At 40.5% G+C, this 27,360-nt stretch overlaps 1 protein-coding gene across 7 annotated transcripts in view; it reads left to right on the top strand.

Annotated features, from left to right (window-relative positions):
- The window catches only part of LOC122552711 (CAP-Gly domain-containing linker protein 4-like), a 265,059-nt gene that overhangs the window by 168,001 nt on the left and 69,698 nt on the right, over positions 1-27,360 (top strand). For 5 of the 7 annotated variants that reach the window (XM_043695603.1, XM_043695605.1, XM_043695609.1 and 2 more), the window contains 4 exons: positions 3,876-3,956; positions 7,134-7,283; positions 13,610-13,753; positions 21,716-21,839. In XM_043695603.1, coding sequence (XP_043551538.1) covers positions 3,876-3,956; positions 7,134-7,283; positions 13,610-13,753; positions 21,716-21,839 — 499 coding nt within the window. The remainder of the gene's footprint in view (positions 1-3,875; positions 3,957-7,133; positions 7,284-13,609; positions 13,754-21,715; positions 21,840-27,360) is intronic. The other 2 variants (XM_043695604.1, XM_043695606.1) reach the window with 2 other exon arrangements.

The raw sequence follows: 27,360 nt of genomic DNA, 5'->3' as shown, positions 1-27,360 counted from the left end.
ATTGCCCTATATAGCCCATGCACATCTTGTTCCATGTGCTGTTAACATAGACATTGTGCTATGGTACACTCTATTTGTACATGAAGGTAAGCATCGTGCTGGCACAGTTCCATTAAGGACTGCATGGACAATCAAATAAACAGATATATTTCAAAACCACTAATATGTATGCTAACATAAAGAATGTGATGTCACCAATGCCACCAAAGTACTCTCAAAAGGATTATTTTTTCTTTCCCTCCCACTATGTCTCAGAGTTAAATGGAGTCTGGCTGCTAACGGAGCCCGTTAGCCTTGGAGGTTTGGTTGGGTGACCCAAGGCCATTTATGTCTGGTCTTCTCAGGGTCATCTTGACAGAGGCAAGTGGGCTGTCCTCAGATTGGAGGGGAGTGGGCAGGATGGAGGGCCTGGAGAGAAGACTTCTGAGGTGCCTGTGTAGAGTCTCCTTCAGCTGGGCTCCTGGCACCACCCTATTTCTGTGCAAGGAAGGAGCACTTGGAGTGTGTGCTAGATTCCTCAATCTCCTGTTGCCACGCCTTAGGTCTTGAGAACCAATAGCTAAAGCAATGGAGTGCTGTTGTATGCAGGTATCTAGCAGACCCTGAGAGTGCTGTATCTGCCTTTCCATAGGAGCTGCAAACCTGTCATTGGTGGCAGTCAGACAATTGCAAGTGTGAGGCAGTTGGTTCCTTGTAGCATAGCTGGCTGTGAGGAACTCCTGCCATCTCTGGGCTATGAGGGCTATTGCTTCCCACAAACCTCTCTGCTGCTCTTGTTAGTCTGTACATTTAAACAAAGTATTGCCCATCACACAGGTTCTCTCCTGCCTGGGACTGAGCAGGTGTCTGGGGTTTGGAATTTTTTTTCCTTGCAGAGCTGTTGGAATGAGGTTCCCACTCGCTTGTCCTCACAAAGTTTCTAAACCTGACAATCTCACTGAGATGTCAGTTTCTAAGCTGGCAGAGATACAGGAGGGGGTCTTGCCAATGCTTCCCTTGAAGCCTCTGAACTCTCTTCCTCAGAAATCAAGGAGATGCCTTCTCACAGCGCAGTCCCTGTCTCTACATGGCCATTTGGTTATCAGAAGACACAAGAAGAGTGTTGTACCAATGATGTGAAGTGGTGTACAATGTTAAAAATCACACAAAATCAGGTTATAATCCAACAGGTTTAATTGGACCTTCATCAGGTGGTAGTCAATGAATGACATTGACAGTGGGTTTAGTATGAGTTGCAATGGAATGAAGAAAGGTACCTACTTGGTTTGCAGGACATGAATGTCTCGGCATCCCACAGGAGCAAACTGAGTCTTCTCCTGTGAGGAATAGGATTCTTTCCTTGTAATGGGTGGGGAGCATGATGTTAGGTACCCCTCCACCTTTCCTGGCTCTTTCCGCCTTATTATGGGCAATTTTCTCCTGGAATGAGAGAATGGGAGGGATTGAGTGAGATGAAAGTGGATGGCTTAGCTGTAGTACTGCTGCAGATATTCAGACAGTAGTGAGTTGTCCTGGGCAGGTAAGTAGGCAGCACAGATGCCATGCAGCATTTGTGGTGTAGAAAGTTGAGGGTGGAAACTCGACAAAGAGTGAGTGCAAGAAGATGTTGCAGCAAATAGTGAGAGTGGAAGGACATGAACTTTAGTGAGATGGGTGAACTAACAGATAGAGCAAGTGTGAGGCAGCAGAAAGGAGTGTGTCAGTAAGCCTAGCAGAGTGGAGAAGGTCATTGACTTTCTTGTGGCACTGCTGGCAGTTCTGCTGGACTGTGGAGATAGCATTAGCCCATTTGACAACTTCAAAGCAGGCTGTCAGGGTCTACTGGTATGGCCTCTTCTGCCAGCCATGTGGACCACCCAATCCACCAGGACCTTCAGCTCCCTGTCAAAGAATTCTGATGCTATTTTCCCTTTCTTAGACATCTTTGGAATGATGTCCTTCCATAAGCTGGACAGCTTCAGAATGACAGTGCTCATCTGTTGTCGAAGTGGTATAATAAAGATGGTGAGTGATACCAGTCTTTCAGCGGATATTCAGTGAGTAGTGAATTGTTCCAGAAGCAGTGAGTGGTAAGAGAGAGCTAGAATCCGGCAAGTGGGATGTTGTAGGGATGGGATTGGTCGCAGAATCAAAGAATCCCAGATTGTTATGACTGGCTCTACCACCTAGTGTCAATCTCTCAACTTTTGCCTGGGCAACACTTCTATCCAAATAATCATCCAAATTCTCTTGACTGCTTCAATTAAATTTTCCTCCACCTCATTTCCAGACAGTGCATTTGTACCTCACAACTCACTGAGTGAAAAATATTTTACTCATATCAGTTTTGACTTGTTTGTATATCCATTTAAACCTAAAGGTAGTTAATGAAGTGAGTTTGTTAAGATACAATGAGAGATCTAGCTATGCCTCATGGAGAAAAACTCTCTGTGAAATTCAACGAAACTGACACTTAGCCAAAAAAATGTAAGAGGGGAAAGATTGCCTGTGTTGAAGTGTGTTTGGGTCATATGTCTACCATAACTAAACAACTAGAAATCTGTGGAGTCTCTGAATATGAAGTGAGTGTGTCTGGTAGCATGATCAGTGGTGTGGAGTCTCTGAAAGTTAAGCCTGAATCTAAATTCCTCAGGAACTTTGCTGGGTTGTTTATGAGGTTGTGATGCATTGAGCAGTCTGAGAAGTTGGCGGTGCAGTGGGTAGGAGGTGCATTCATTGACCTTGACTATCCTTCTGGAGCCATCAAATCTTTTCCCACATTGCAGCTATGTCATCAGGATAAGATTCCAGGAATTATCTGTTTCACCACCTGGGTTCTCTTCTTTTTAATGGTGTGTCTTAAGGGTTTCCTGGATTCTTGTGAAAACATGATGTTTCTCCTCCTATCAACCTCCATCACTAAGACATCCAAAATCTTGATAGTTCTCTCTCACACTCATTTGCTATTCTTTCCAATCAAGACTTTTCTGCACCTTTTGCAGCTGCTGTTGTATCCTTAGTGCAGTTCTCCTTTAAAATGAGCAGGGTTCCTTTAAGAGGGATGGGCTAGCTGTACAATGTGCAAATCAGTCAGCAGCTCGTTTTGTGCTTGGCTGTACTCTATAATCATGTTTATGAGCAGGCAAGCACAAAGCTAATGCGCTGCCCATCTTAAAAGAATAAAGATCCAGAGTAAATGTTCATTGTCATATGTGCATCCAAAATCAGATCCTCTTAAATATTTTCTCCATAAAATTCCAGAGGTGCATAACATGTCAGCCAGTGGTTGATCAGAAAGGTCACATTCAAATGTTAAACTTTTTTCGTATTTACAATATTGATTAAACTACTGTTTCCACTTTATTTTTCAACTATATTTTGGGGTTTCGTGATTTTTTTTTGTTTTATTATAAGAGTAAATTTTTCAAGGCTAATTTCCTTTATAGTTTCCTTTCCTGAAGAAGGGCTTTTGCCCGAAACGTCGATTCTCCTGTTCCCTGGATGCTGCCTGACCTGCTGCGCTTTTCCAGCAACACATTTCCAGCGCTAATTTCCTTTATAGTTGATGTTACCAATGGCTGCAGACTTGCCTCTGGAGGCATGTATTCAGTTTGCAGTACTTTTGACCTTTTAGTCTTCATTGCTGGAAGATTAGGGTAATAACAAATCTATTTGTGCCCAATTCTTTAGTCCATGCTCTTGTAATGGAAATGGAGTACAACCTTAGAATGTTTGTGTTATTGTGTCTCCATAGCAGTGTGTTGAAGCATTTAAAGGCCCAAGATATATATATATATTATGAAACTTGGATGTAAGCATTTGCCATGTTAATCCATTTAAACATGCACATTTTTGTCTTCCTATTTGACTATCAAATAATTTTTTTCCATCAAAAGGTCTACTTTCTTCCAAAAAATATGTTCAGAAAGACCCCATACCAGCTCAGGACATTACCAAACCTCATGCTGGAACAGAAGGTATACGGTATTATGTGCAATTGGAATTAAAGTTGATTCCTACTGTAAGAATAACCTGCTAACTGTTTAAAAAGTTTAAAATTAATCTTAGCATGTGTGGTGCTAACTCTAAAATTCTTGCCTGTTCACCAAGATAATGATAACGATAGTGTAGCTTTTACAGTTCTTGCTTAACATTTTTAACTGCTCGCTTCTTAGGTTACTTTTTTGTCTCAATGCCCTATCAGTGTCATTACTGGGCTTAAGTAGTGTTATTAGGACAAAATATGCTAAAAGAAAAGTTTTATTTGCGTGTAACCATCTTAAATTTTCATTTCAGATATTCTGCATACTGCTGGGGTTGAACTGGCTTGTCATTTTATCTCTCAATCACTTCATCTCTCTCTCTATTTCAACTCTCTATCTCTCTGTCCTCAACTTAAGTGTCTCTTTTCTAAATTGAATTTTTAATTCCTTACTTCATCTCTCTTGCCCCTCCTTATGTGCATTTTGTTTTTTTTCTCTTCAAATTCATTTTACTGTCTCTCTCAACTCACTTTAATCTCTCTCCTTCTTTCCTTTGTCTGTCTCTGTCTCTCTCACTCCATTCACTATCTTTCTCTTTTCCTCTTCAACAATTTTACTTTCAATTTACTTTCTATGGTACAGGAGTTGCCACAGAACAGCACGGGGGAGATTAGGTTGTTGGACAATTTTGTCAGTCTGCTAAGGCACCAAGCCATTCAACAGGACACATAATTTAAAAAGAGAAAGGAATTTTTCAAAAATAGCAGCAGCAGCTAATTGACAACCTGGCTGAGCTGCATGTTATTTTGAACTGTCTTGGCCATCTGGGGTACAATCTTACAGCTTTGTAACAATTCAGACTGGAACATGTTCAGTCCTATCTATTGATAATACTGAGATCTATGAGTCTGTAAATTTAAATAGAGTGGATGGATTTAAGTCCAAAGCCATCAAAACTGATGGGAACCAAGAGGTCGACAGCGGGTAGAATGGAATATTGGGCAGCAGGAAGCAGCTGCCAGAGACTGAAGGATGCACTGCTGCTCCTTCTGAACTCACAGGAAAACAAACATGTTTTTTCATTTGTCTGTGAACTCCTCCTGCCACGAATTAGCAGATTAAATTATCATCTGGGCCCATATGCTTTAATCAGTGATAGTTGCTCAAAATTTAAAGAAGCAACACCAGCTGTTTAAAAGAGCAGATTAAACTTGTTTGTTGCAGGAAGGAAACATTGTCACTAAATCTGCTGGGTCATTCTACATGCTCACCTGCACATTTTATGCTGGACAGGGTATCACTTATTTAATTTCAACATATATTTATCCAAATAAGAAAAGTATCTCCACAAATCTTTGGCACATGAGGATGGGATTCTGGTTCTTCATGGAAATAATGGTGTACTACCTCAGAATGAAGGCATCAAAGCTGCTACCAGGATTGCAGAAATTCAGCATAGTGATAGTTTGGGAATGATCACGCATCAAGTAAACATTAGTTGAAGTGGAACAGCTTGTGCTTCCTGCAATCTCCTCTTTGACAAGTGGAATCCATACAACTATTCATGCAGTTGATGCAGTACCTGCAACGTTTGGACAGGCTGTTCATCCTACTTCTCTCTGGTTAGAGACAAACAATGAATCAACTCTCCTCACATGCAGGTCTTTTGTTGGCTCTTGGATTCAGTGACAGATAGTGCAATTTGTAATATTTACGATGTCTTATGCTTCTGCTGAAAGGAACTCTTTATGTAAAGGTTCAGAGTGGTGGTGACCATGAGTAATGCTGTCCCTTTTCTGGTATGAGGCTGGAGGGCTTGTTGAAGGAAATGGAACAGTTCTCTGACTACTTCCTTGATGACTGTCAGATATCATTGACATGGTTCTTAGGTGAGAGAAGGATGTGAAATTGTTCTCTGAAAATCCAATGTTGATAGGGCTTTCTGTGAAGGTCCTTGCCCTTCTGTCACTGTATAGATTCTTTCCTCTTTACACCCTCAGTTCCATTTGTCTATTGTGATATAGAATCAGAAGCAGTTACAACCCTTATCCTACCGCATTCTTTGCATGGACAGGTCACAAAATTCTCTCCATGCCCTGTGGGAAACTAGCAATACCCCCTACCAAATCCAGAAACTCATGACAGTCCCTCTGAAAACATGTCATAATACTTCAAAAACTTTGTCTCATTCACAAACTGAATAACATGCCCTTGAATTAGTTCAAAATAGGGTCCTTTGTGTAAGCTCAGCATTGATGGATTAGCACAATAACACCTCCCTAATGTGGCTGAAAGTGACTACATGTAAGGTAAGGGACAGGAGATTTATAGGGGATATGAGGAAAATGTTGTTCAAAAATAAGGTGGTGAGAATCTGGAACTCAATACCTATAAGAGTGTTAGGCAGAGACTCTCACAACATGTAAAAAATATTTAGTTGTGCATGTGATACCAAGGCATCAAAGCTACGGGTCAAGTGCTGGAAAATAGATTAGATTAATTAGGTGATTGTTTTTGACTGGCACAGAACAGAGATGCCAAAGGGGCTTTTTCATTTGTGTAGACTTCTATGACTCTGACTTTGAGAGTCATGTGCCATTTGCAGCCTCAGCAGTTCTAGAGTGGCAGGTTTTGCGGCTGGCATGGTAAGCATTATATACTGTATTTGGAATTGCCAGGTGGTTTGTAAAACATCCACACCCCCCATAGTGGTTTTCCTTACATCATATTTTGACTATTGTATTAATTGATGGAGATAAACTGTTATGATTAGTCAACAACTCCATTGATGTGCTTCAGTGTGACTACTAGGATGATATATGGTGAACTAGATGGTCTTTTTCATTCAGTAATTTCTATGTCATAAAATAGTTCTAAATGTAAGTTCATTAAAGAATGAAATCAAAACCAGGGAAGCAAAAATGTCAATAGATTGAAAATGAAAAATAAATGTCCAAAATGGCAAATAAGAGAGTAAAAGGTCAAAAGTAAAATTGTATTCACATGATCTGTCTCTGTACAAAAGGCCCTTCAATTAAGAAAACTTAAATATGTGAATTTATGATGCGAATAACAATGAATGATTTGTCCCATTATGCTTTACTTCCTTTAAGTTGTGTATTTTTCTTACTTCCATCCTTTCTCTCTATTCAACTTCTGTTGTCTTTCCAGTTTCTCTGCCTGGGTCACTCTGCTCCTCATCTTCCTCTACCTCTTCAATAGAAAGCAGACAAAGGCAGCCGCCCACCCGACAAAGGAATTTGGCTAACTCTAAGAAGATGGCAACTAAATCAATACCTGCAATTACCAAGATCACCACGGGTATTTGCTCAAATTTTCTAAAGAAAATGCTAGATATTTCATGTTGACATTAACAGAAAGACATTTTAAAGTCAACCAAATTTATTGAAACCTACTGAATGAGAATCAAAAAAATATGAAGACAACTTTAATGGAGATTCTGAAATGGATGTGCAGTGTGTGTAAGGTTGATTGATATGGACTACTGTGGCACTCACATTTTGCACTAACTTTTACTTTTGAATCATTCAAATGAGGGCGGCAGAACAACTGTGGGAATGAAACTGCAAACTAACAAAAGACATCACTGGATAGTTTAAAGGTTAAATAAGGCAAAAGTTATGGACTTTGTATTAATTCTTAGGCAGGGATGTAACCAGCAAACAACTGTCTGTCTGGAAACAATAGCAGTGAGGTTCAGTCAATTTTGCTGGATAAACTAATTTGCAAATGTCTCATTCACTTCTGGGCCAAAACAGCAGTCCACCTATGATCCAATGTAATGGTGTCCAGCAAACCAAACTAATCCTGGTGGGGTATCCTCTTTTTGAGAGATGGGAGTAAAGAGGGCAAACTTATCTTGCTGAGTTTGTTCTGGCACTGATTTCTGAAACTGGATCCCTCACTCAATTTTAATTAAGCTTGCATAAGGCAGGGGGAGTGATAATTGACCCCGATATCTTCTGTCACAAAACTAATTCTGCATCTAACCATTTATGCAGTTAGGCAATTACTACTATCCACTTAACCTTCAAATGTGGTGTTGTGAAAGTTCATATGATAGTAGAATGTTGTAGCTGGCATTCTGGTGTACAGTTTTATAAATGAAACCTCTTGCCCAGTGTTTAAAATGTATCTTATTTATGAAATGTCGCAAAAAGCAAATGTTAATTGCACAAGGAAAATAGTTGATTATTCAGATGGATGGGCAAGCAGATACATTTCAATATTGAGGTTAACAATCTATTTAACAGCTTCAGCTGTTGCACTGTGATGATGCCACCAGGAATGGATCCCTCAAGGCAAAAGTTCAGTATGTATGTGATTGTCTGCCTTGGGTGGCTGCACTCATAATTTGAACTATTACTATTGTTCTACTTGTCAAACAAGTTGTCACATTTTCCCTGACCCAATTTTATGTGATTGAAGGTTGCCCAAATTTTCCATGGGAGATTGAAACCGTTACACTTGGGTCAATTACCAGGTTGTGGTTGGTGATGTTTGCAGTCAGCCAGCAAGAGTTAGGTACAGTGTGAAGTATGCTCCAATAGGGTCCTGTTAAAATGGAAATATTTCATTGGCTGGACAAAGGTATGCAATCATGGGAAAAGAGTCATGGCTGCTGCATGGGCTTGTAAGAAACCTGCCAATTATGAACTAGGTTCTTCGCAATTGAGATAGAATCTTCAGTTACTCTCTTGGATGCTAAGAAATTAGGAAGATTGCCATCAAGGGTACAGTTAATGGCATTTGCTATAAAGGTTATGAGTATGTTCAAGGAAATGTGTCTTGTATTCCAGTGGCAAGGTCTGAACATCCAGATACAACTTATGTTTGAGAGACAGAAACATTTATGTCATGAACAACTGTAAATCTGTCAGCAACAACTGAACAACTTACTGAAAGCAGAAATACACAAAAATCTTACATAGAACATGCTCAAGGTTGTTATGCAAAAAATCCCATTCTTGATCAATAGAGAGGATACCTCAGTGTAATGGATAATTTTCTAACTTATGTGAAGAGATTTAGTCATACTAAGGGTACCGAAACTCAATATACTGCAATTCTTATATCAAAGTAATTTTGACATCACAAAATGTTGAGCCAGAGCAAGTGGTTCCGTTTGATGGCGAAGTCTTTCAAAAGCTTTAGAAGGGATGATATCAAGATATATCACTTGTGCAATTCATTGCCTAGGCGCCAAACGAACCACTCATATCATTATATTTTCCTTCAAGATTGTGGAAAAGCCTAGGGATGGATCTCTTTGAGGTAAAACATTCTTAATAGTGGTTGACTGTTATATAAGGTGGTTGGAGGTCACGAGATTGAAGAGTTATTCATTGGAGGCAGTGATTAGGTCTCTAAAGGACATCTTTGAAGCCCACAGGATCTTTGATCTTGTCAGTTTGGACAATCAATCACGATTTGCAAATGAGTACTTTAAGGAGTACACGGTATCCTAAGGCTTTGACCATATCAGTAGCTCACCGCAATACCTGCAAATCAATGCTGAAGAAAAAAGGAGAATCCAAACAGTAAAGGTCATGCTAATAAAGAACAATGACATTCATTTGTCACTCTTGAATTATTTTCCAACTCTACTTCAAAATGGTTTTGCTCACTGCGAACTCAACTCCCTTCTCTCCCATATACACTCATAGTGAATCTTGAAGTAGAGGACTTAGACTGTGGGGGTGGGGGTGGTTGGGCGGGTGGGGGGTGGAAAAGAAGATGAGTACCATTCTAGTTACATGTAGAACTACAGAAATCATCACAGAGCACGTAACCTACCAGCCATCCTTTCAGTGTGGATGTCCGTTCAAACATTCCCGCCTCAGGCGACTGACTGTGTGGAGTTTGCACATTCTCCCCGTGTCTGCGTGGGTTTCCTCCGGGTGCTCCGGTTTCCTCCCACAGTCCAAAGATGTGCAGGTCAGGTGAATTGGCCATGCTAAATTGCCCGTAGTGTTAGGTAAGGGGTAAATGCAGGGGTATGGGTGGGTTGCGCTTCGGCGGGTCGGTGTGGACTTGTTGGGCCGAAGGGCCTGTTTCCACACTGTAAGTAATCTAATCTAATCTAATCTAATCTAATTTAATTGCCAAGTCCACATCCAATACCATATTATCGATCAAACCAAAATCATATAGAATGATGAAACAGACATGCATTAGTATCCTCAAGAAAGCAATCATTCACATCATGAAGGCAGTCACAAAAAAGTGTTGAACAGACCAGAGATATTGAGTTCATCAGTGAATCTAAATGATGCTTGAATGCTGAACTTGAGTCATCTGACAATTCTCTTTCTGCCCAGCATCATTCAAGAGAATTAATTGACGACTTAGATTCTCATTTCCCTCTGAAGGAGCTGAGGACATGGGCCAGGTACGCTAGTAAAACCACTGCAGTGCTTATTCCAATAAATAAGAACTTATGTGAGAAATTTTCTTGGACATGTAGTTATCATGTATAGAGTCTGGGAGGATGTTGTAGAAGGGGATGTGACATGATATTACGGATGAGACAGTATAAGTCATCACAGTTAGAGATGAATTGTCACACATATTCATGATCTGGTTTTCTTGTATCGTCATGTTGGAATGAAGTGTTGTTATTGTTTACTGTGATCATTAACACAAGTTAATATTTTTTACCCACGCTTAATGGACTTCACAGATTGGCAATACAAGACCAAGGATATCATAAAGTTGCAACAACCAACAATATTTTAGAAATACTCATTGAAGCTTTCATTTGAATAATTATCCTTTGGACTGAGATGGTCACTACTGGTGGGTTTGTACTTGAGCTTGAAAGTCATAACCATTACAGATTTATCTTTTGCCCAGTAGCATTGTTCATGGCTATGCATGAATTTCCATAAGCAGACAAAATAATCAGTATACAACTCTGTAGCATTGTGGTCAGAGGGAGTGGACTGGTTGTCCCACTGATTGAAGATCAGGGCAGTGCTGGAATTCTTTCTTGATGAGAGACTATGAGATCGCCAGTCCAGGTAATTCCCTGCTGCTTGTTGCAATGGAAGTTCTCTGAAGGACTGAAGACTTCTTGAAGAGTCTAGAGTGAATACTCCTGGCATAGAAGGAACCAAGCAAAATAATAAATTTTACTTGGGCCTCTTCTGGTCAGTCAGCTCCACCCATTTTGTTGCTGCTGTCAGACAGTATAGTGCAATACTTCCCGTCATGGATTTTACATATTATTTCATCACACTACGACTTTTGAAACTTTGAGGACCCCAGCATTTGAATTATTAAGATTACAGGAGCCAGGAACATAGTGGCTTGGTGCTGTGGTCTATTTTCAGATGTTGACTCCTTGCTGGGTCCTTTACTGCATGTCAGGGATAAAACCCAAGCCACTAAGCAATATCAAATGTTGGGTTAATTGTAGTTTTGCCTATTTAAATATTGTCCCTTCAGACTCAGTGAATCCATTGCTTTTTGTAGCCATTGACTCAGGATGAATCAGACTTTTTGCATCACTGGCATTCTATTTGAACTCAAGTAAAGTTTTCTACTCCCTGTTTTCTGTATCATAATCATTGTCTGATCGCACAATGACTTTGCCATCTCCCCACCACTTTAAGGTCATTCATTTGCCATTAGAATTCTCAGTCATAGCATGGTATCTTTATATGATTTATAAATATACCACCAGTTAAAAGGAAGGCCATTCCTATCAAAATGGAAGATGTTACCAGGATGTTTCCAGAAATAGAGGATTTGAGTTTTATGGAGAGACTGGGTAGGCTGGGATATTTTTAACTGTAGCGTAGGAGGTTGAGGGATGACCTTGTGAATGTTTATAAAATCATGAGGGTGTAAATAAGGTGAATGTCAGGTGTCTTTCCCCTAGGGTGAAGGATTTCAAGATTTGTGGGCATATTTTTAAGGTGAGAGGAGAAAGAGTTTAAAAATAGACATGGGGGCAACTTTTTTACTGAGGGAGTGGTTCATGTGTGGAATGAACTTCCAGAGGAAGTGGTGAATTCTGTTAATGTTTAAAAGACATTTAGAAAAGTACATAAATAAGAAATGATTGATGGGACATGGGCCAATCATAGCAGGTGGGGCTAGTTTAATTTGGGATTATGGTTGGTATAGACTGGTTGGACCAAAGGGTTTGTTTCCATGTTGTATGAGTCTATGACTCTACATTATACAATATTGAAGTGTTGGTTCCTAGTCAGGTTTCCAATCTCTATGTTTTTAAAACATAAACTCAGCAAAAAAACTGCGTGCCAAATTCGATCCTGCTTAACCGTCTATTGATGTATATTGTCTGCTTGTCCATGGTGCACCTACACCAAACCCCCTCCCTCCAACCCCTGACCAAATATTCTATATCACCAATTTTCACTTGGTACATCCTCCCCATTTTGTCACCTTTGTCAGCTGACAAGGCTTCATGCTGTCTAATTATTGAACAATTGAGAGGCCCACATCAAATATCTAATACACAGCAAGTCTCAGCATGCATGTTGGTGGTATACTAAGGGAGTTAGATGGGGAGTGCCTTCTTCATGAAGTCTCTGAGTCCATTGGAGACGCCACCCCTTCCCTGTTAGGTCATGTCCTCCCTTCCTCCTGTCTTTTGTAGCTGCCAACTTTAATTTTTGCCAGGGTCTTCTTGCCTAGCTTTTGTCTTTCATTTCTGGTTCCTTGACACTGGAGTGAGTTGTAGTTCCAGCACTTATCACTGATCCCAGTGTGTTGTTGAAACCAGAAAGCTGACCATTTGATTCTGTGTCAGCAGTAGGATTTCCTCCCAGATGGGCGTGGAAGTCCCCCCTTAGAATGATTAATGGCTCTTTACAGAGAGTGGTGGGTGTGTGGAATGCACTCCCGGCAGTAGCAGTAGAATCAGATACATAAGGGACATTTAAGCAACTCTTGGATTGGCACATGGAAGATAGTAAAATTAAGGGTATTTGGGTTAGTCTGATCTTAAAGTAGGATAAAAGCCAGCACAAAATCGAGGGCCAAAGGGCCTGTATTGTGCTGTACTGTCCTATGTTCTATGGTCTATGTTCTAAGTATTAGTTGATTGCAGGACTTGGCCGATGATGGCAAATTTTGTTAGTTATGGACATTGCTGGCAAGATCAGCATCTGCTATCCATACCTAATTTCTTATAAATCCGGCCCTGTGCCTAATTTCTTCCATTTTGAGAGGAACATTCTCCATTTGAATTGTTGGTATTTTTTAGAGCCACATAAGAACATAAGAAATAGGAGCAGGAGTAGGCCATATGGCCTGCAAGTCTTTAATGCTTCACAGAACACAGAGAAAGAGAATAAAACAAAGAACTGAAGATGCTAAAAACGGAAACAAAAATAGAAATTGCTGGAAAAACCCAGCAGGTCTGGCAGCATCTGTGGCGAGAAAGCAACGTTAATATTTTGGGTCCAGTGACCCTTCCAATGATTGGACTCAAAACATTAACTGATTTCTCTGCACAGATGCTGCCAGACTTGCTCCAGCTGTTTCTGGTTTTGTTTTAGAGAAAGAAAATATTGCTGAGAGGGAAGAATAGGGAAATAATACATGGTATCATAGTTTAATTTAACTTCTCAAACTTCTACTGTTTAAAATAGGTTTGAGGAGTCGAGCTCCATCAGTTGGCAGTCTGGGAAGTGTAGAGATTTGTAAGACTCATATACAGATTGGAGATCGTGTGGTTGTGGTTGGACAGAGGAGTGGTACAGTACGATTCTACGGGAAAACAAGCTTTGCACCAGGTAGGTTAAAGGGACTGAATAAACCAATAAATCTTGACTTGCTATAATAAATGAGAATATGCATCTGTTTGCATTAAAATATTGTTAGATCTTATTGTGATAATGCTGCTCCTTTAACAAGGTTATGCTGTCCTTGGTCATAAAAGCAATAATTTTGAAAAGTCTAGCTTGGTTGGGTTTTAGGGCCAATTTGATTATAGCTAACAGATACTGCCTCAGGAAAAAGGCTTTCAAGACTTTAAAAGAAACATTTATACAATGAAAAGGGAGTGCCTGGTTCTTCCAGCTCAGCTTTTCTCTGGTTTAATTTGGTTTGGTTTTAGCAGTCTGGCTGTTCACTGAAAGCAGGTAGTCAGTGAGGCTGCTAATCCAAGAAACAGTACATGGAAGAGAGTATTCTATGCTGCCATCTCTCCCTTTCTCCTATAAGACCCTGTGTTTGATTTTATCTTTCATGCCAAGGGGTGTTTAAGGCGATTGTTACAAGTATTTGGAACAGCATCATTAAGTTGGCATAATCTGTTGGGATTTTGGGTAGGTTAGGTTATTCGGTATTCTGTTCTCTTTTGCTTGTATTTCATTCAGTAATCTTGTAAATAAATTCTATTTTGTTTAAAATTAAGTGGTTTGACCAGTTGCATCTCTCCTGGAATATCCACCTTACACCTGCCGAAAACAATTGGCAAAGTTATGGTCTGGGCTACTTTCTTGAAATGCTTTGAGGGGTTCTGGCCTGGTCCATTACAAAATGTTGCCCATCCTCCTTCTTGCTCACTTTCCTTAGGCCTTATCTTTTGATCATTACCAACCTGCTATTCTATAATGGTTCTTTTCCCTCTTGCTGATCTTCCTCCTATCTCACTATTTTCAAATCTGTGCCAAGAACAATAACTGCATTTAGTTTACAGGTTTATATTGCAGCAGCAGCAGCTTAGTTGGAGAAGAGTAAAATTAGGAAATGTTTCACAGGTGAAATAGGCAATCTTCTGATGGCATGGACATGTAGTTGGAGTTTTATTTTGGGGTGACATATAACAACTGACGCTAGCAGATAATCTGGTGTAGTTACACTCAGTTACTGAGGAATGGAGTTTGTGAAATTTCTGAAGGAGATAGAAGGCAGTGGCTGTGGTCTTCCTTAATTGATGGCTTTTCTATCTTTGCAATAATTGAGACCCTTAAAAGGGCAATTAATGTTTTTAAAAATGATTCTTTTGTTGGATATGGACATCATTGGCAAGATCAACATTTGCTGTCCATCTCCAATTTCCTCATCGACCGTTTCTGAAGCCAGTTAAGAGTCAACATTATTGGGAATCTGAGTAATGTGTAAAACAGACCACACAGGGATGGCAGATTTCCTCCCCTAAAGGTCATTAATGAACCAGGTTCATTTACTGTTACTGAGACTGGTTTTCAATTAGAGTTTTGATTTGTTGAATTTAAATTCCACAAGCTCCCCATGGTGAGATTTAATCCCTTGTTTCCAGGGTTTTAGCCTAGGCCTTTGGATTACTAGTCCCATGACATTACCATTACACAACTATCTCCCCACAAATTAATGCTGAATTAAGGGCCTGATCATACTGCTGCCGATTTTAATCCAGCAGTGAGTAGGAACTTGCCCTCTTGACCAATGTTTTTACTGTCTCCAATGTTGACAGATCTGGAATGTCTTCCCTAGGTTTCTCTGTCTCTCTATCTCCCTTCCTTTACAATAGCTGACCTTTAATGTTTAGGCTTTTTGTCATTGTCCTTAATATCTCTTCATGGAGTTCAGTTTCAAATTTTGTTTTTTGATACTACTCATAGAGTGATAGTCATAGAGATGTACAGTATGGAAACGGATCCTTCGGTCCAACTCGTCCATGCCAACCAGATATCCCAACCCAATCTAGTTCCACCTGCCACCTCCTGGCCCATATCCCTCCAAACCCATCCAAATACCTTGTAAATGTTGCAATTGTACCAGCCTCCACTACTTCCTCTGGCAGCTCATTCCATACACGTACCATCCTCTGCGTGAAAAAGTTCCACCTCCTGGCCCATATCCCTCCAAACCCATCCAAATACCTTTTAAATGTTGCAATTGCAAGCCTCCACTACTTCCTCTGGCAGCTCATTCCATACACGTACCATCCTCTGCGTGAAAAAGTTGCCCCTTACGTCTCTTTTATATCTTTCCCCTCTCATCCTAAACCTATGCCCTCTAGTTCTGGACTCCAGCCACAACATGACATCCCAACCCCTGTACTCAATACTCTGACCAATAAAGAAAGCATACCAAACGCCTTCTTCACTATCTTATCTACTTGCAACTCAACTTTCAAGGAGCTATGAACCTACACTCCAAGGTCTCTTTGTTCAGCAACACTCCCTAGGACCTTACTATGAAGTGTGTAAGTCCTGCTAAGATTTGCTTTCCCAAAATGCAGCACCTCGCATTTATCTGAATTTAATTCCATCTGTCACTTCTCAGCCCATTGGCCCATCTGATCAAGATCCTGTTGTAATCTGAGGTAACCTTCTTCGCTGTCCACCACACCTCCAATTTTGGTATTATCTGCAAACTTACTAACCATACGTCTTATGCTCGCATCCAAAACATTTATATAAATGACAAAAAATAGAGGACCCAGTACCGATCCTTGCAGCACTCCACTGGTCACAGGCCTCCAGTCTGAAAAACAACCCTCCACCACCATCCTCTGTCTTCTACCTTTGAGCCAGTTCTGTATCCAAATGGCTGTGAGATCTAACATTGCTAACCAATCTCCCATGGAAAGAACCATGGGACATGTGATAATTACATTTTCTAAATACATGTTATCAAATTTAGATAATTCAGACTTTAATCTTGGGTGGCACGGTGGCACAGTGGTTAGCACTGCTGCCTCACAGCGCAAGAGACCCGGGTTCAATTCCGGCCTCGGGCAACTGTCAGGGCGGAGTTTGCACATTCTCCCTGTGTCTGCATGGGCCCCCTCTGGGTGCTCTGGTTTCCTCCCACAGTCCAAAAATGTGCAGGTTAGGTGTATTGGCCATGCTAAATTGCCCGTAGTGTTAGGTGAAGGGGTAAATGTAGGGGAATGTAGGTTGCTCTTCGGAGCGTCGGTGTGGATTTGTTGGGCTGAAGGGCCAGTTTCCACACTGTAAGTAAGCTAATCTAATCTAAAAATTAGCCTAATGTTGCAAGAGGGAGAATTGAAAAGGTGTCATGGAATTGTAAAGAATCAGACCCTTCACAACATTAAAACACCGAGAACTTCTAGTTGGTGGCCAATTGACAGGTACCTCAAATCTTTCCACTTTTAAATGAGTTCAGAGAAAGTGAGGACTGCAGATGATGGAGGGAGAAAGTGAGGACCGCAGATGCTGGAGGGAGAAAGTGAGGACTGCAGATGCTGGAGGGAGAAAGTGAGGACTGCAGATGCTGGAAGAGCCCTTCCTGATGAAGGTCTTATGCCCAAAATGTTGATTGTCTTGCTCCTCGGATGCTGCCTAACCTGCTGTGCTTTTCCAGCACCACACTCTCAACCTTTAAATGAGTGTTAATTTTACTTCTGATTTCAATCTCAAAGCAATAAACAAATTTTATATTATACAGCAATTTTACAGACAAAATTTCTTAGTTCCAGTAGGGTGGAAGTCCATGTTTATGCCTGTATATGAACAATAATTTTGAGTAGAAGTAGTCCTAGATTTGATTAGCTACCTTGTATGTCAAAAAAAATTGGAAAACCGAATATCCTTGAAAGATGTAACTTCTAATTTGAACATTGCTAAAAAAAGACACATTTTGTCAAAGCTTTTCATCTAGCATTATCAGGATAATTCATAAAAATACTAATCCCAGAGGAAAACCAACATTTATCCCGCATGACAATAGAGTGCTCATAGGTTTTCAAGTGGATTCTAATTGGTAATGGCATTGCTAAGGAGACTGCACCATGAATGCTGATTGGTGTTAACAGTCAGGCTTTGTTAAATCTTAAAACAGGCAGGAAGTCTCTGATTGGTCAGGGTAATGCCCTGAAAATGAACAAGCAAAGGGTTATCACCCATTTTGTTGTGTTGAAACAGGCACAAAGCATACATGCAGTGTTTTTGTCTGCAAAGAATAGAGCCCTGTATATAAATACATGAAACTTCCAGATCACACAAATGTGCCACACTGTAAGATTGACTGACAATCCTAAATTGCTTGCCATCATAATTCTTTGAACACTTAGGATTATCCACTAAATGCCGTCCAATCTTTTAACGTTTCAAGGTGGAAATTTCTAGCCAAGCTGAAATTTCCCTTTCAGACCTGATATGTTCCTTAATATTATTTGGCTGAGTTACTATCATCTGTTACGGTGCTCTCTACAGCCAGGCAATTTTAAAAGCAATGCATTTCGGGATGTTTGTTTTGCAAGCTCCAGGTTCATGTTAGATGGGAAAGAGGGGATCATTGCAGAAGCCAATCTAAAGATCTGTAAGTTGGAAAGCAATCTTGCTCCTCTTTGTATCAAAAAAGTGATTTTAAAATATTCTGACACTGCAAAGTGATTATTTCAAAAGTACTTTATTGGTGAGAGAGCACATATAAAACCTTTGAGATGTCCAGCAGTCGTGAATACTAGATATAAATATACTTTTTTTTAACTAAGTAAGTGGCAGCAGCTGAAGAAACGTGAACAGAGTTGTCCTGCCTCTAGCTCCACTCAACACAATTTAATTTTCCAGAGTGAGCCTAAACCAGTTTTAATCTTTTAGACTAGCAATCCTCCCACTCATTTACATGTAAAGCACATGATGCTTGTTTTCTGCAATTACGAGGGTGCCTGAGAAATGACTTACGAGCTGAACAATTGGCACATTTTAGGGACATAGAGCCACAGAGCTGAACAGCACATAAACAGACCCTTTGTCCAACACATTCATGCCGACCAGATATCCCAAATTAATCTTGTCCCATTTGCCAGCACTTGACCCATATCCCTCTAAACCCTTCCTATTCATATAGCAATCCAGATGCCTTTTAAATGTTGTTATTGTACCAGCCTTCATTATTTCGTGTGGCAGCTCATTCCATACATGCACCACTCTTTACATGAACAGTTGCCCCTTAGGTCCCCTCTGACCTTAAACCTATGCCCTCTAGTTTTGTACTCCTCTACCATGGGGAAAAAACCTTGTCTATTTACCTTATGCTCCTGATGATTTTATAAACGTCCATATGGTCACCCCTCAGCCTCTAATGCTCCAGGGAAAATAGCTCCAAACTATTCAGCCTCTCCCTACAGCTAAACCCTCCAAAACTGGCAGCATCTTTGTAAATCTTTTCTGAACCCTTTCAAATTTCACAAAATCCTTTCTGGAGGAAGACCAGAATTGAACACAGTATTCCAAAAATGGCCTAACCAATGACCTGTGTAGCAGCAACATGACCTCTCAACTTCTATACTCAGTGCACTGACCAATAAAGGCAACCATCCCAAATGCCTTCTTCACTGCCCAGTCTACCTGTGATTCCACTTTCCAGCAACATTGAGTCGTTGCTACAGAGATAGTGAATGCATTGGTTGAAGTATTCCAAGAAGCTGTAGATTCTGGAAAAGTCCCAAAAAGTTGGAAAGCTTTCAATGTAATGCCCTTATTCAAAAAGGGAGGGAGATTAGACTAGAAAGGATAGAGGTTAGTAAGGAGAAGGTATTATCAATTCTATAAGGAGTGAAAGTAGACAAGTCCCTTGGGCCGGATGGGATTTATCCGATGATTCTCTGGGAAGCTAGGGAGGAGATATTTGAGTCGTGATTGTCTACAGGTTTAGTACCTGAGAACTGGAGGATTGCAAATGTTGTGCCCTTGTTCAAGAAGGACAGCAGAGATGACCCAGGTAATTATAGACCAATGAAACCAATTATATAAGATAATCAGAGGGTTAGATAGGGTAGACAGGGAGAATCTTTTTCCAAGTATGGTGATGGCGAGCACAAAGGGGCATAGCTTTAAACTGAGGGGTGATAGATATAGGACAGATGTCAGAGGTAGTTTCTTTACTCAGAGAGTAGTAAGGGTATGGAATGCTTTGCCTACAAAGGTAGTAGATTCGCCAACTTTAAGTACATTTAAGTCGTCATTGGACAAGCATATGGACGTACATGGAATAGTGTGGGTTAGATGGGCTTCAGATTGGTATGACAGGTCGGCGCAACATCGAGGGCCGAAGGGCCTGTACTGCTGTGTAATGTTCTATGTTCTATGCACTCCAAGGTCTCTTTGTTCAGCAACACTGCTCAGGACCTTATTATTAAGTGTCTAAGTCCTGCCCTTATTTGCCTTTCCAAAGTACAACACCTCACATTTATCTAAAATAAACTCCATCTGCCACTCATTGGCCCAATGGATCAAGGTCCCATTCTACTCTGAGGTAATCTTCTTTGCTATCCACTACACCACCAGTTTTGGTGTCATCTAAAAACTTACTAACCATTCCTCCTATGTTTACATCCAAATCATTTATATAAATGACAAAAAACAGTGGACATAGCAGCGATCCTTGTGACACACCGCTGGTCACAGGCCTCCAGTCTGAAAAATCAACAGTCCACCACCATCGTCTCCTACCTTCGAGCCAGTTCTGCATCCATATGGCTAGTTCTCTCTGTATTCCATGTGATCTAACCTTGCTAACCAGCCTACCATGTGGAACCTTGTTGAACACCTTCCTGAAGTCCATTTGGTCATGTTCACCACTCTGCCTTCATTAATCCTCTTTGTTACTATTTCAAAGCACTCAGTCATGCTAGTGAAATACGATTTCCCACATACAAAGCCGTGTTGACTATCCCTTATCAGTCCTTGCCTTTCTAAATACATGTAAATCCTGTCCCTCAGGATCTCCTTCAACAACTGCCCGATGTCAGGCTCACCAGTCTATAGTAGTCTAGTTTTCCTTACCACCTTGCTTAAATAGTTGCACCATGTTAGCCAGCTACAAGTCTTCTGGCACTCCACCTGTGGTTAGTGATGATACAAATATCTCAGCAAAGGACTCTGCAATCACTTCACTAGCTTCTCAGAAAGTTCTAGGCTACACCTGATTAGGACCTGGGGATTTATCCCAATGCATTTTAAGACACCAGCTCCTCCTCCTCTGTATTATGGACATTTTTTCAAGGTGTCGCTATTTATTTCCCTAAGTTCTCCACGTTCCATATTCGTCTCCACAATAAACACTGATGCAACATGCTCATTTAGTATCTCTCCCATCTCCTGTGGTTCCAAACATAAGCAGCCTTGCTGATCTTTGAGGGATGCAATTCTCTCCTTAGTTACCCTTTTTAGATTAGATTCCATGCAGTATGGATACAGGCCCTTCGACCCAACAAGTCCACACAGACCCTCCAAAGAATAACCAACCCCCCTACATTTACCCTTGACTAATGCACCTAACACGATGGACAATTTAGCATGGCCAAATCACCTGCACAATTTTGGATTGTGGGAGGAAACCAGAGTACCTGGAGTTAACCCACGCAGTTACGGGGAGAATGTGCAAACTCCACACAGCCAGTTGCCCGAGGCAGGAATCGAACCCGGGTCCCTGGCACTGTGAGGCAGCAGCGCTAACCACTGAGCCACCGTTGTATCCCTCTGGATTCTCCTGAACTCTATTTGCCAAAACTATCTAATTTCCCTCCTACGTATACCTCTACAGCCTTTATATTCCTCTAGCAATTCAGTCAATCCCTATATCTGACATATACTTCCTTCTTAGTCTAGACCAAAAGCTCATTTTCTCTAGTCATCTAGCATATTTTGGTCTGTAAAGTTTTCTCTTGTTGCATCCATTTTATGAAGTTCAGTTTCTATCACATGGCTGTTAAATTCCAGCTAGTTGTGTGGAGTGCATAAAATCAAACACATTTTGTGTTATCTAAATCTTATTATTATTATTGTCTAATTTTATAGGTTATTGGTATGGGATTGAATTGGATAAACCCAATGGCAAGAATGATGGCTCTGTTGGAGGAGTACAGTATTTCACTTGTGTGCCAAAACATGGAGTGTTTGCACCTCCATCGAGAGTTCAGAGGTAATGAATATTAATTTGTGGCATTGAGATTTCTCAGACATTGTTGAATTGGGAATTTGATTTGTATCATTAATTATTTGAATTATTTGGCAAATTATGTTTTGAAGAAAGTCATAGTAGCCATTTCCACTTCTTTATTTCCTAGATTTGATACAAAAGTGGCTGACTTAGCTGAAATTTCTAAATGTTTTTGATTCATTCGTGGAAGGAGAGTGTCATTGACTAGGCCAGCATTTATTGCCCAGCCCCAATTGCCCAGAGGGCAATGGCCTTCCATAAAGGAACCAGATGGGTTTTCCCCCAATAATCAACCATGGATTCATGGTTATCATTACACTCTTAATTTCAGATTTTCATTGAATTCAAATTCAACCATCTGCCGTGACAGGATTTGAATCCGGGTCCCCAGAACATTACTTGGGTGCCTGGATTAACAGTCCAGCAACAACACTACAAGGCCATCACCTCCCCAGTTCAATATGTAAACTTTATCAGTTAAAATTAGTCTCTCTGCATATATTAAGTTGAGAATAAGCATAATACTGAATGTAGTCGAGAATGTGGTGCTGGAAAAGCACAGCAGGTCAGGGCACAAGCTCTCCTCATTCCGGATGAAGGGCTTGTGCCCAAAGCGTCGATTCTCCTGCTCCTCAGATGCTGCCTGACCTGCTGTGCTTTTCCAGCACCACACTCTCAACTCTGATCTGCAGCATCTGCATTCCTCACTTTCTCCTAATACTGAGTGTAAGCTAACATCAGTAATTTATTGAAGACACTGCACCCAATTTAATGCATTGCATTATGATTATCATGAGTATCATTATGTTGTATATTTTGAAGTTTGTATTTTATCTATGTTTCTGTTGAGCATAGTAATGTTTCTCCCCATTCCCTTCCTTGGACACCAAACTTGACAAGAGGGAAGACTAAAGGCCTGTTCTCCAACTTCTACTAGTATTCAAAAAAACAAAGAACTGCAGATGCTGGAAGTCAGAAACAAAATAAAAGGCAGGTCTGGCAGTATCTGTGGAGAGAAAGCAGATTTAATGTTTCAGGGTCATTGACCTTTCTTCAGAGCTGAATACCAGTTTTCACTTTTGGGAAGTGTCAGTAGTCTGGGCCAACTTTCTGTGCATGTGTTACTCTTCATCCATCTGTCCATCCATCCATCTGTCTGTCCATCCATCATTCCGTCCACCTATTCATCCATCCATCCACAGCTCCCAAAAATGAAATAAATAAAATTAATAACTGTGTAAGTAGGAAACAGGAAAGCAAGGGAACAAACTCAATCACTGAATGATTTAACTGGCGGTCTAATACCACATAACAAAGCCTCTCATAATTTCACATAAATTGGCTAAAAGCAATGTGAAAACAGTATGTAGATTTCTTTTGAAATCTAGTTTGTTCCTTATGTTCAGTTGACTTTGTGTTATTGTTTTTCCACTAAATAGCCTGTGAACACATTGACAGATAGCTGCCAGAGTAAATATAATTATTTTACCATTGTTTGCAACAATGAAGTCATATGATATTTAAATTGCTTTACAAAGTCAATACAACATTGCAATTTTAGGGAATGTTGGCAGATTTACTTTCATTTGTAATATTAATATGTAATGGTTTTTAAATCGGAATACACCTAAATTAATGTAAGACACTCCACAGATGTCTAATCAGGTTGGTCACAGGTTTGTGGCAAATTTGTGCACCAGTCTTATCAGGTTATCTGTGGTGAATATGGCTTTTGTGGCACTGTGGTTGTGCCTCTACTTCTGACCCAAGAGGCCATGGTTCAAACCCACCTTCCCCAGATATGTGTTACAACATGTTCAAACAAATTGGTTAAAACTACCAATTTGTGGTGAACTCTATGCGTCTGTTATGGCTTTGCAGGCTACATGATAATCTCAGTGAAAAGCAAGATCAGCTGGCTCACACACCAACTGAGGCCCTTATAAGAGTTCAAGGTGGGGTAAGGCAATTGCAGTTGCAAATTGTGGTGGTTCCTGACGCCACGTAAGTTAAGGAAGATGAGAATTTAATGACTGCTGGTTTGGTTGCTAAATATCTGAAGAAATTGATATGCTTGATCAAGCTGTGTGCAATACAATCAAATCAACAATAAGTCCCTTTATTAGAGTACACAATGATCCTAACAACTGTTTCAGCTGTTGATAAGCCTTTGTAAATATGGTAAATAGTGCACTAAAGGCTCAGAAAGCACCTAGTAAATGAGACCTTTATTTTCCCTTTTCACACCAGTGAGATGAGTGCGCACAGTCCAATCTCCAGACCAATATTTTCACTCAAATAATACAATGATGTTCCTGTATCACTGTATTTATTGCTTATTATACAGTCAGCTCACCAGATGGTGAATGAGTCTCCAAACTACATGGTAATGCAATAAAGTCAGCTGTATACAAAGATAAAAGATAAAAAGAATAGCAGCAAGGAAGAACACATGCTGATTATTTATAAGTGTATAAAAGGTCAAGTCATCAAAAATAAAGAATTTAGATTTCATAAAATGGTGATCAAGTGATCAAGAGTATCTGGATCTGATACATAGGGCATTTAGTAACCAGCTCATTGCAATTTAAAATTCTGCATATTTCATATTCATTTCCTACATTACAAGATTTTCAAAACTTAATTCTGTATTTATAATTAATGTTATACTAACTTTTGTTAATATAGGACAGATTTTTTGGAAAACTTGACAATATGAAGATGACAATTAAAAGAAAAGCATTTACAGTATATTATAGGAAGGTTCAGCAGTTGTCTTTTTGTATTTTTCAGTGCCACCTGGACCTCAGTCTTAATACAATAACACAATATCAGATATTATGTGCCAGTGTTGCGTTAATTCTGCCACTTGCCTTCCTTCCCCTGGCCCACCAGGCCAAACGCCCCCTCATGTACACTCTACTGTCCGTGGAATCTCATCTTCTTCACCTCTGAGCTCATTTTTTCCATGTGACTTTTTTTCTGCTTCCGCATTCCCTGTTCTGACCAAACTGTTGATCACTCAGTTTCCTTTCCTGATTCCCATGTCAGCTGCTTTTGTCAGCAGTTCCCATTGTTTGCACAATGTTCTCTTGTCCTTCCAATCTAACATCAGTGATTCCACCTCAAAACACACATCTTTGACCCCTCTGCTCTTACAAACTACTGCCCCATTTGCAATCTCCTTTTTCTCTTTAAAGTCCTTGAATGTATTGTCATCTCCAAGATCAAGATCTTTGTTCCTACAAACCGATATTTTTCATGCTCCAGTTAAGTTTTCATTCTGTCTCCCCACCGCTCTCTCTCAGCAGAAACAGTCGTTATCAAAGTCCCAAATGAAGTTCTGTGTTATTGTGACTGTAGCAATTTATCACTCCTCATCTTCTCAATCTATTGCTCAGTCTTTGACAGAGTTGACAATATCATCTTTCCCCATCCTTCTGCTTCGTCATCCAGTGGGGTGGAATTTGCCTTTCCTGGCTCCATTCTCTTCTTTTGAAGCTTAACCAGAGAATTGCAACAACTTCACTGCTCACTCCTATACTGTTATTTTTGGAATTCTTCAAGAATTTGCCCACGGCCTCTCTATTTCTTGTTATATGTTTCCATCAATTATATAATCCGCAAACTCAGGTTGCACGTGACAATAACTTTATCTCACCAACTCTGTTGACTGATCTACTGCCTCTGATACATCACACTGTCTGTTATCCAATATAGAATAAGCAGAAATTCCTACTAAGTAAACATGGGCAAGTCTGAAGACTTGGGCAGAATTTTAACATATTAATCTCTGGTGCAATGGTGGCACAATTTTCCAGTTGCATAATTGACATCCCAATTAATGTGTCTTCTGGTTGCTCTTTACCAGAGAAAACCAGTAAAGAGCCTGCCTTTGGGCTCCTTGATCAGTTAAGGAGATGGGAAGGATAACATTGCAATTCTGTCAAAAGAACTGTTTCTGTTTGATGAGACCCCAGCATGCTTCAGAAAAGCTTGCCAACATGAGGATTTTGAAGTTGAAGAACCAATAGCAAAAAAAGATAGACATGGAAAGACTATTCGCTCCTGCACCTCCATCCTAACCACCCCACTGAACTCACAGGTCTATGACTTTTACCTGGAGATTCTGCTGTTTGACTAAGGTATAGGCAGCTTTCTCAAGTACAGGAGGAAGAGACAACGTCTCCAACCAACCAAGCATGGAAGGAAATTATAACCAGTGTGTGATCCTTTCAACCTGGAGATGATGCATCAGAAGAATTGAAGACCTCAGGAATGAATGGTGTAACATCTACAGGAGCCAACCTCCATACTCTGACTTGCCCAGAATCCTCCCTTACACTGCACCTCAGGTCAACCCACCTTATAACTCACCTTCATGCCTCATTGTTACTTCTTACAAATGATGTGCTTTTCTGGTTACAATCTATTACAAAACTCATCTGCCTGCTTTCTGTCCTTGCAGAAGACAACAAAGAACAACTCAGTGGCTCAAAGGAAGCATAGAGGTGATCATAAGAGACAGGCAGCTTTCAGCCACTGGCAAGTGTCCAGCTGGTACCCTGAGAAGGAGTTCATGGTCTAGGAGAGTACAAATTGTAACACCAAACAGCCATAAAAGCCTGAATTTCCTGAGGCTCTGGTGCAGACTTGTTGAGAGAACTAACCTTCTCTGCAAGTAGACTGTAGGTTGGTGGTTTGGCCTCATTCCAGCTGGATCTTGATGTCAATAATATTTACCTTGTGAGTGGGATCTGTGGCTGTGCTGCATCTTGCACTGCTCTTGCTACTGCTGGAACAGTTTTCCCCCTGTCCTTGATGCCCAGCAAAGTCCAAAGATCAAATTGCATAGGCTGCTTTCATGTCATGCTGAAAGCTGATAGTAGGGAAGTTCAATTGAAAGTGAGCAATGTGCTGAACAGATGAAGTCCTGCCGAGAAGTTGGCCATCGCTGACTAAGCACTTAAAGCCGCTGAGAATGTTGTGAACAACAGCCTTGCACCTGATCATGCTTATAGCTCTTCCAGAGAACTGATCAAAGCCTTCACAATTTTTCACTTCCACCAAAGAAGCTCTGCTTACTGTGCATACACCCTGGAAATCCTGACAATTGACTGACAGGTCAGGAAAATGTCTTGAGATTGCAAATCCAGAATTCAGTGCAAAATAATTTGCACTCTCCACACTTTGATTTTTTCAATGTTTCAGGGTCAAAATACTGGACCTCACGTGGACTGCAGGATTTCAAACAGATGGCTCATCCCAAATGGTGATTAGGGATAGGCAGTAAATGCTGGCCTCGCCAATAACACTCACAGCCCATCAGAGAATTATTTTAAAAGATCCCTCCAGGGCCATTGGCTGCCATGACACCAAATCCTAAATTAGGGAGAAATTACTTCCAGATATCTCTCTGCCTCTTCACCTCTCTCCAAGACAATCCTAAAAACATATACCATTGACCAATATTGTTGTTATCTGCCTCATATCTTCTTACGTG

This window comes from Chiloscyllium plagiosum, chromosome 9 (genome assembly GCF_004010195.1).
Source record: "Chiloscyllium plagiosum isolate BGI_BamShark_2017 chromosome 9, ASM401019v2, whole genome shotgun sequence".
NCBI lineage: Eukaryota > Metazoa > Chordata > Chondrichthyes > Orectolobiformes > Hemiscylliidae > Chiloscyllium > Chiloscyllium plagiosum.
Note: the sequence above shows the minus strand (reverse complement) of the source record. Positions and strands in the feature narration are given on the sequence as shown.